The 10,222-nt window shown below is 56.5% G+C and overlaps 1 protein-coding gene across 3 annotated transcripts in view; it reads right to left on the bottom strand.

The window, feature by feature from the left end:
* The window catches only part of Atp6v1c2 (ATPase H+ transporting V1 subunit C2), a 47,725-nt gene that overhangs the window by 468 nt on the left and 37,035 nt on the right, over positions 1-10,222 (bottom strand). For all 3 annotated transcript variants that reach the window (XM_076832858.2, XM_076832860.2, XM_076832859.2), the window contains exons 8-12: positions 9,798-9,866; positions 7,756-7,848; positions 7,557-7,650; positions 4,306-4,403; positions 58-190 (exon numbers count right to left, since the gene is read on the bottom strand). In XM_076832858.2, coding sequence (XP_076688973.1) covers positions 58-190; positions 4,306-4,403; positions 7,557-7,650; positions 7,756-7,848; positions 9,798-9,866 — 487 coding nt within the window. The remainder of the gene's footprint in view (positions 1-57; positions 191-4,305; positions 4,404-7,556; positions 7,651-7,755; positions 7,849-9,797; positions 9,867-10,222) is intronic.

Below are 10,222 nucleotides of genomic sequence, written 5' to 3'. Positions count from 1 at the left end.
TGTTTCAAGTATCCATCCTGTGGATATCCTGGCCGCAGGCTTGGGTTAGATACCTACATCCAGGATACTTGCTGCTGCCACTTCATCCAGGTGCCGGAAGACAGAGTTCAGCACCTCCCTCAAGCGTTTGGTGGCTGACTTCTTGTGAGGCTGCAGGAGCACTGCCTGGAAGTTCACTGGTAGCCCATACCTGCCCAGACAGACAGGCATTCAGCTACTGAGCACAGACCCAGGAAGACGAGCTTGACAGAAATAAAGGAGTTCCAAGAATGAGCAGCTTCAACCAGTGTAGTTTGAAGAAAAAAGAAACCTCAGCTGGGCGAAATGACCAGGGTCAGAGGTGAGACTGATCACTAGACCTCTGCACAGAAAAAGCTGTAGAACATGCTTAGGACTAGAGGCGAGCAGTCGCTCCCTGGCCACCGACAGGATGCCTCACACTCACTCAGGGTTTGGCTTTCAGACAGGCCTGCTGTGGAAATGAGTCACAGGGCAGCACCTGTTGGCACTAGTGCACTCAGTCAGACCCTCGCTCCAAGCCTTCCCGGGCCTCACTTCATGCAGAGGGTTCCTGGGATACAGAGCTCTCCTGTTAGAGCTGCAGAAGGGCCATGTGAACCAGCCAGTGAAGCAGCCACAGGTGCTCCAGCTTGACTGACAGCACAAGCCCAACCTCTTCCTGCTGCCTTTACTTCCTAGAGGCAGGTGCCATAGCGGCTGGCAGGGTGACTGGCATTTGGGTAGATCCCAGGTGAGAGGATAGGCCCAGTTAATTGCCCCCCATTCCTTTTGTTTCATCTGTGGTCAGCAGAGAGGCTGCTGTACCCTCTGGAGAGCCCCCTACCTCGGATGTGCTGCTCAGCTCCTTCCTAACCAGCTCCCACGGCTGGCATCAAGCACCGCAAACCTTGACTCTACCTGGTGGCTCTCCCTCTCCTGTGCAGCCTCAGGTGGCAGAATCCCTAACCCACGCCAGGCAACATGTCTGCATGAGGCAACTGCTAGGCTCTTGCTCTGCCACTAGGATACAACCCTTCCATTTGCCACCCTGCTGTGTCATCCTTCAGCCTGGTCACCCACCAGTCAAGGCCACTTCAGCCTGGAGGTGGCTTCAGGGCCCCCATCCCCTTTCAAGACCCATCTAGTCTGCTTTCTGCCTCTTGGTGGCAGCATCCCTGTCCTACGCCTTCCCCGTCTCCCAGAACGTGGCCTCCAGCAGTAGCTGACCAGCTCTCCTCCTCAGACAAGATGCTGCCCAGGCTGCTGCCCTGGCCTGCCTGGGAGAAGAGCCGCCACTTCATGATGGCGGAGGTCACTGGTGGGAGCTGTCCTGTTGGTACAGGACTTAGCCTTTCTCCATTACCGTCCCCTTTCCTTTACCATAGTGACTTCATACCTATCAAACATGAAAGCTTCTCAACTCCAGAGCTCTCGTACTCCTCAGAGCCAAATCTGAGAGTAATGTCCTATGTTCTTCAACCACTGCCCTTCAGCTTCTCTCAATTACCTCCTAAAGGCCAAATCCAAAGGACATGCTAAACCTCAGCTTTTCATCCTGCTCCCTCCTCCCACCATGGACTTCTCCATTCACCCCTTAAATGTCAGGGCTCCCCCTTGGCACTTTTCCTCCATGCAGCTCTCCGAGTGGTCTCATTCCCCAAACCTACCAGCACGATAATATCTTTTCCCCACCAAAACCCAGCTCCCAGCCAGCTGCAGTAACCTCATCCCAGCCTGTTGCTCTCAGCACCTGTTCCATCTGCGTCTTGGGTCACTGAAGCATCTGGTGTCCTTCATCCATGAGGGCAAGCCAGCACCTCCTCAACTGAGGGCTGTGTCCCCTTTACCTGGATTTTATTCAACCAAGAAACATTTCCATCGACCCTAGGCTGGATAACAGATGGAGAGAGGAGCCAGACTTCCCACTGCAGGGGGGACAAAAGCCACAAGCAGCCAGGAGTGAGCCACGGTGCTAGATGAGGGCCCAGGAGGCGGTGGCTCACTTCCTCCCCTTACATGTCTTTCCTCCAAGGATCTTGTTGGCTCCCTATGTCTTTAGATTATGGTATCTCCATGTGGCAGGCTATGAGAAAGCCTTCCAAAAGAATCAAACAGCTCTACACATACTGATCTGAGTGGAATATAAAATAAGTTATAGAGCACTAAGTATAAACAGGAGAATAACGAGTCTCAAAGCACTAACCGTGGTAATGGATGGGCACTGAGAACAGTACATATTTCTGAGCTTGAATTAAGAAAAAAACCCTCCATTATCAAAATTTTTTCCTGCTGTACTTGAAATCAAACCCAGGACCTCATGCATGCCAGGCAAGTGCTCTACAACCAAGCCACAATCCCAACCCCTGAACTTGAAATTTTTTACAGTGCACATGTATTATAACTACATTCAAGAAAAATGGGGAGTAAAAGATGATGTGCATCATCTTTTAGGAATTATTTTTGCATATACTTTCAAGGGAAACAGTTGAAAGTTTTACTGAATTTACTGAAGATTTTTAGGGATATCTATCTCTACCTGTCTCTTGAGCAGATGGGCAACCCATGTGGCCTGGACAGGCCACACTGCATGGGGCCTGAGAACACATCTCCAGCACCAGGAGGGTTGATCTGGGCTCTCTCCTAGACCCAGCTAGGACCAGGTTAGCTGGTGCACCCTGTAACTCAATGCAATGATCTGTCGCAGCGGGCCTCTGAGGAGGGCACGAGTGTCATGCGGAGGTGTATGTGTGTGGGTGTCGGGAGGAAGAACAAGGAACCAGAGTTGGGTCTGTATGGGGCAAAAACATACATAGACACTTATGTAGAAGAGGAACTGAAGCCGAGACCCACAGAGGCTGACGGCAGCAGGGAGAGGACAGGAGAGTGAGGACAGAGGAGGCCGGTGGATCACCGGGTGCAGGGCTGAAGGTTGTAGGGCGTAAGGATGGGAGGTGTCCAGGCTGGCAGCCAGACTCGGGGTGTGGGGATGGAAGGGATGGTGAGGCCCTGGCTGAACCAGGGATGCCAGAGGAGGCATGAGGGAGAGAGGATGAGCCAGCTGTCCAGGAAGCACCTCCAGCAGCAAACGGCAGACCCTGGAGACCAAGAAACAGGGCAAGTGGGAACTGCCGGCGGAGACCAGAGGGATCCAGAGGCACCCTCCAGAACAGGCAGGGAAGGGGTCCCTGGAGCTCACCCAGAGGGTCATAGGGAACAGAGAAGCCAGCAGCCAACAAGTGTGACACTGCCAAGATCCAGCACACTTAAGGGAACAGACATGATCAGAGTAAGACAGAGAAGCAGGCTTCAAACAGCATTTCCTGTAATGAAGTGGTGGTGCTCCCCATGATCCCAGTAACTCAGGAGGCTGAGGCAGGAGGATCACAAGTCCAAGGTCAGACTTGGCAAATTAGTGAGACCCCCAGAGACCTGTCTCAAAATTTAAAAACAGAATAAAAAAGACTGGGGATGGGGGGAAAAGGCATTTCCTGTCTGATAAAATTTCCATACAAATTATCTACATATTAAAAATCCTTATATCAAGAAATATCTATTAAAAATCACCTGGGTATGGGGGTAGAGCACTTGCTTAGCAAGCATGAGGCCCTGGGTTTGGTCTGCAGTTTACACACACGCATGTGCGTGCGCGCGCACACACACACACACACATACACAGACACACACACACACACCCTACCAGAAACCAAAACGGGCATGTCCCAGGATATATTACAAATAATTTTTTTTTTTGGTCCTTAGCAGTGCTTGGGATAGAACCCCAGGGCCTTGCACTTTCTAGAAAAGCCACACCTCTAGTCCTGTACAGGTGATTTTTATTCATCCTTTGTGTTTGTTTACCTATAATTTTCAAATATTCTACGGTTAACCCTTTGGTTTTATTTAAAAAATAATAAGGCAAAACAAAATTCACTGGTGATGGTTTGGCTTTGATTTTCTTTGCGGGCCACCTAACTACTGGCCTTAGAGGTTGAGGGCTGAGACAGTCTGGGACATCTTCCAGGAGCCACTAGGCCCCTCAGGCCCAACAAGTCCACCCAGGGTAGGAGAGTGAGGCACGAGAGGAAGCCCAGGTGACCCTGGCCTGAGCCTGGCCTGACGGGAAGGAGCAGCAGACAAGGGCCGAGGGGGCTTCTCTGGCCTCAGGAAGTCAAGAGGGCTGCTGAGATACAGTCAGGAGGGCAAGCAGAGGGCAAGAAGACGGTGGGAAAGGGGAAGGCAGGAGCTTGGTGGCCCAGAGCTGGTCCCTCCTGCCCACCCTCAGGACAGCTGGGCCCCCTCACGCACCTGAGCACAGACTCCACAAACACTCTGAGGGCCTTTATGTGAATCCAGGCAACAAAAGCCTCGCTGAAGTTCACCTTGAGCCAGCGCAGCAGGGGGCCCTGCAGAGACAGGACAGCCACATGACCCCTCCAGCCACTGGCCGACAGCGACCCAGGAAAGGACTCAGGTGTTGACAGAGCAAGCCCTGAGCTGAGAAGAAATGCCCAGGAACCAGCAGAAGCAGAGTCGGAAGAGCCCCAGGGGAGGCTCAGGACCACCGTGTCCAGGGCGTCTGGTGCTGGGGAAGCTCAGCCGGTCAGCCACCAGGCACATGCGAGGGGCCACCACAGACTGGGGCATGGAGGGCAGGGCAGCCCCTGACCTCAAGGCTGTCGGAGGGCAGCTTCTGACATTGACCAGCCAAGGAGCCCACCTTCTGGGAAGGCCCTGCCCTTGGGGTCCTGGTACCATCCACCAACTGCCCACCAAGGTCAGGGGCAGGTCCAGCCAGGGCAGCCAAACAAGGAGACTGAGAGCTGCCTGCCACCACCCCCACTAGGGCCCTGCCCATCACCAGCCCCAGCCACCTGGCCAGGGCAGAAGCACGCTGACCCACAAGCACCATTCCCTGCCGGGAGGGGCAGCTCCAGAGGGGCCTGCAGATCAAAGAAAGGCGTGATTCCGGGCTCCTCGAATGAATTTAAGAACTCACAAGCCGGATGAGACAACAGAAATGCAAGGACGCGGTTTCTCAGAAGACACCTGAGCTGGCAGGGAGATGCGCGCAGGGACCCCCAGGACTCCCGGGGGCTGCTTACCTCGCCCTCGCCCTCACTCTCTCTCTCTCTGTCGGTCTGCCCCGCAGCAGGCCTATCAGGGTTCCCTAGCGGGGTTACCTTAACCTTGTGGTCCCGGAAGGTAGATGATCCCTTTTTAAGAGCAACACAGGAAGTTTGCTAAAGGCACAGAAATGATTTATTAATCTTTCAGCAAACATGCATCACAAACACACAGAATAATTCTCATTGCCCGAAGAGCTGTGACAGCAAGCGCAGACACCCTGGCCCACCCAGGCACTCATGTACTGCTGGATTAGGATGTGGCAGAGCCGAAGCATTGGTTCCCCACGCCAGCAAGTGGGGCTGGTCCCACGTCACCTCCCTGCCTGGCCTGGGCCAACACCTCCACTGTCCACCATGGGCAAATAAGGACAGCACAAGAGGCCCTAGTGGAAAGGGCCCCGCCTGCAGAGCTGGTCTGCCCGGGCTCGGTCACGGTGTCCCTGCCACACCCGCCACAGATGCCTCCTTGGCATTCACGGAGCACTGAAGCGTGCCACGTGCAGAAAATTAGTCAGGCACGCTTGTGAGGCCACTCTACCCTCCATCTCCTGTCTCTGAAAGCAGGTGGAAAACAGGACAGTTCCACCCTGTGCTGTCAACGCCCCCTGAAACTTGGGCCCTCTCCGTCGCCTCTGATGGAGGAAGCAGAAAGGATAACGATGCGGGGTGTGTCACTTCCAACCAGGCCAGGAGGAGAGCCGTCTCCAGACAGCAGGGGCCCCTGCAGCTGGGCCCCAGTCAGGCTCCGCTCACTGGCACGGCTTCCTGGGGCTCCACTCCTACCTGCAGGGAGCCCTAGCGGCCTCTCTGGGGCACGTGGGGGTGCCGAAGTCCACACCTCGTGCAGACAACACATGGCAGCCTGGCACTCAGTGGGCGACCTGAGCCCCACATGGCAGGTGGCAGGCATCTTTGTGTCACCCTGACTCAAGACAGCCTGGCAGGTCTGCCAGCATGGAGGTGGGTGCCAAAGGTCCCACTTCACCACCTGTCCTCTGGCAGGGCTCTAACCGGACACATCTGGCCTCATCCAGGAACACCGTGGCAGTGTGGGGTCAAGACCATAGCGACCAGGGAAGGCCCAACTGAAGAGAACAGCAGGGCATTCGTGAGCAAGCGGGCATCGAGCAGGGACACCCCTGGGCTTGCTGTTCTTGGGCACTGCCTGGGTATGCCAGGACTGTGACACTGCTCCAAGGACGGGAGCAACCCCCGGGCACAGGGCCCAGCAGCCTTCCAGTCTGAGGAGCACAGGTGCACATTCGCTTGGTGCACACACATGTCTCTGCTTTCGCTCCCGGGGAAGCGGCTAACTGTCCCCAGGCTGGGTTCTACGTCCCCGGCCCTGGCTCCTCCCCAAAGGGAAGCACCAGGGGGTTCCGGGATCCAGTCTAGGGGCTCCATGGCTCATGCTGTCTCCCGAGGTGGTGGCTGCTTTCCTGTCGAAGAGCACTGACCCAGGTCAAGGTGGACGTGCAGGTCCCCGGCCTTCTGCCTGACGTGGGAGGAGGCCCGGGGCCAACACCCGGCCACGTGTGCAACACTCCTGCCTGCTCTTCTCCCCAAGCACAGACACACAGCCTTCTGTTGACACACACTCCTCAGCGAGGCCTGAGCACATTCTACTCATTTTTCCCTCCTCTCTCCTCCTAAGAACCCTTCCCAGTAGGGATGGGGGAGAAGAGGCGGAGACCCTTCCATCCAGATGGGCTCCTGGGGATGCTCATCCAAAGAGAGGTTCCTCTGGGCTCTGCAGCTACAGGACACCCAGTCTGCAATGTGGCCATTTTACAGAGAGGTGGCAACTCCCCCCAAACTACACTCTGGTCTCTCCAGTTCTTCTCCCTCGTGAGCCAGGCTGCCCCCTCCACAGCGTTTCCAAGTGGCTGTGGTTGGAAGTCCCAGCTAAGTACCCTCTCTTTGCTAAGAGCACAGGGGAGGTAAATACAGGTGCTGGTGATGCCACACAGCCAAAGTCAGCAGATGACTGGCGCCATTCATGCTCCGAGGAGACGGCCACACTGGGCACAGAGGATTCATCTAGAGCCCACCTGCCCTGCGTGACCCTGGGGCTGCACTTCCCACCTGCAGGGAGACCTTAGGCAGGGTCCTCTAGCCAAAGGAGGGGAGGGCCTCAGTTTTGGTTCTCCTCTGCAGGGGGCTGATGACCCCTTCTGGTAAGTGCAGAGGTCAGGGCAGGCGAGAGCCGGTGTAGCGAGGCACAGTGTGGGCTCACGGTTCATGGCCCCTGGAATCAGCTCTGTTCCTCCTTGCCATCCTTTCCCAGACCTGCTCTCGAGGCCCTTGAGACAGCTGTTCCTGATGGCGTGAGCCCAGGGGACACTGTGATTTAGAAGAGGGCATTCGCCCCAAGAGCCTTCGGGGGGCAGCTCAATTGTGTGAAATTCACCGCCTGCCTGGGATACTCACATACTGTTGCTTCTTATCAGACAGCAACCTGGTCATCTCTTCCCTTTCCCTTTTAATTTCTTTCTCATCATAGAAAAATTCACGAACAGTGAACCTGAAAACAAGAGCTGTCACTAAGAAGCTTCCAAAAGTGGCAGACACCCCCCCCACCCCCAGGGACACACACCAAACCTGGGGAGCCCACAGGGTGCACCCTTACTTGTTCTCTTTGGCTTTGATTTTGAAATCATCAATCACTTTTCGAAACAGAGTCACTGTGAAGAGGCCACCCTCATTGTCCTCAGCAATCAGTCTGTTGGGGAAAAGAATCCACACACTGCACCGTCTACCGGTGTCCCCTTGAGCCAGCTGCACTGGAGCTGGGCTCCCGGGAGGTCAGCCACTGCAGAGCTGGGCATGATGGCCACGCTGGGGGCCCTGGCAGCCAGGGGACTGGGAACCACAGGTGACCCTTATCATTTCCTTGTTCCTGGTTGGCTCCCTCCTTCCCTTCCACACTCTGCTCCAGCCAGGGCCCCGGAGCCTCCAGGGATCTGAAGGTGGGAGCAGTGGGGAGTGAGGAGGATGGGGCTGTCTCCCGCTCACCAAATGGCTTTGGATCAAGTCCCTCTGGGGCTTCGGTCATGGAGGCTGGGCCAGGGAGTCCTCGGCACTCTTGGTTATAAGGAAGCAGGGTAGATTTCCAGTTGGTAGAAACCACCCCACAAGGTCCAGTTCACTTCCAATGTCACCAAGTGCCATATGGCTACCACAGCATCCCCAGCACGCCTCAGCACAGGATCACTGGTGTTACTGTCCCCCGTAACACAGGTGCTCCTGAAGCCAGCGGTCTACGCACCTCCAAGTCCCACTGGCCAGAAGCCCCTGATACTGGGAGTGCTGGGCAACGGCATGCCCCGGGCACATGCTGGCCTGGTCACCTCTCCTGTTTCTCAGAGTTCAGACCCACAGGAGCCACTCCCTGCTCCACATCTTTCCAGAATCGTCTGTGCAGGTGCCCTCTGCCAAGGCAGCCCCACCTGGCAAGGCTAGGATTCCTGGGGCCGTGCATCAGGTAGCAGCAGAGTGGCCAGGCCAGCGGGCAGCTCTGAGGCCTCTCCTCCCCTGCACAAACGCTGCCCGGCTCACCCCTCCACCTCCCCTGTGACCTCAGGCAGTGACCGTCCTGTTCCTTGGCTCCTGATGGCCATCTCCAGTGAGTTAGTGGCCCTGGGGGAGCTACCTGCACGAGGGAGCAGGCAGGGCAGAGGCCTCTAGGAGGGGAGGGGAGCAGGCAGCTCCGCGTGGGGTAAGGTGGGTGGGTGGCTCGGCGGCCTTCAAATCACAAACCAGCTCAGTCGCACAGAGAGGACAACACACACCTGCGGACCCGCCACCCTCTTAGGAGAGCAAGCCATTGCCACACAGCAGAGAGGCCCCTGCTTCCTGGCCCAGCTGCACTCTGCTTAGGTCCCAAGGTCACCACTAGCCACCCTGAAGGTGGCGTTTCTCATCCCCACCGCTCCCCAGCTTCTCCTGTGCACTGAGTGTGCCCAGGGCACAGAGATGCCACCTGCCTACTCACAGACCTTTAGGAGACAGCAGGGCACTGGTGGCCTCCTGTGGCTTTTCCTCTGCTGCTCACTCTGTTCCCAGCGCTCTGTCCCTGCTGATGCCACGTCTGGCCTGCTTGTGTTCCCAGCTTCGTGGCTCTCCACATGGACACTGTCTTAGCCTGCTCCTCTCCTGTGCCTTTTCCGTTTTGAGGCACTGGGACGGAACCCAGGGGCGCTCCACTCCAAGCTACACCCCGGCCCTTTCTATTTTTATTTTGAGACAAGGACTTGCTAAGTTGCCCAGGCTGGCTGCAAACGCCCTGCCTCAGTCTCTGGAGGAGTGGGATTACAAGCATGTGCCACCACGCTGGGTGTCTCCTGTCACTTCTGGAGTGGCCACTGACCACTCTTCTCTGACCCCAGCAGATCACACACTGAGCCCATCTTCCTCTCCTGCTCGGGGGCAGTGGCCACTCCCGGGTCAGCCACTCCAGCCACGTCTTTGCTTGACCCTCAAGTGGAGAAGATGGGCGCTAAGCCACAAACAAGAGTCAGGGGGCCCTGGAGGAGCCCCTCTGCTGGACAGCAGCCAGGGTAGAAGAGGGGCAGTGAAGCAATTTCCAGAGACGGCAGTCTGGTGTGGGACCAAGAGGGAATTCCAGGCCAGGGACCCGGGGACCCCGGGCCAAACCGGGCCCTCACTTACTTGGTCGACCTGGGGACCACCATGTCCGAGAGGGATTCATAGGTCTTCCTCCACTGCGCATAGCTTGGCCTGCGGGAGCAGAGTCACAGAACGCTGCTGGCAGAAAGGCTCCCAGGAAGCTGCACGGCAGGGACCAGGGAGAGCCCTAATATCCCCAAGCCTGCCGAGAGGGTCCCAGGGCTCCTGCAGAAGGTCCCTATAGGAACTCAGCTGTAGATGTCTGCCTCTTACAAATGACTTCCTAACCCTGTCCCAGGTGACCTGTGACCATGACCACAGGATGAGGGAATAATCACCAACCTCCCAGGATAGGAGGAAATAAGCTCACAGCAGGTGCTCAATAAATGGCTGCTTCTGCCACTGCTCCATCTCCCTCCTGCTGTTACGCAGACACATCTGCCCTCCAGGAGCCCCCGTGCAGGAAC

Source organism: Callospermophilus lateralis, chromosome 14 (genome assembly GCF_048772815.1).
Source record: "Callospermophilus lateralis isolate mCalLat2 chromosome 14, mCalLat2.hap1, whole genome shotgun sequence".
NCBI classification, from domain to species: domain Eukaryota; kingdom Metazoa; phylum Chordata; class Mammalia; order Rodentia; family Sciuridae; genus Callospermophilus; species Callospermophilus lateralis.
This window is presented reverse-complemented; position numbering and strand designations above follow the sequence as displayed.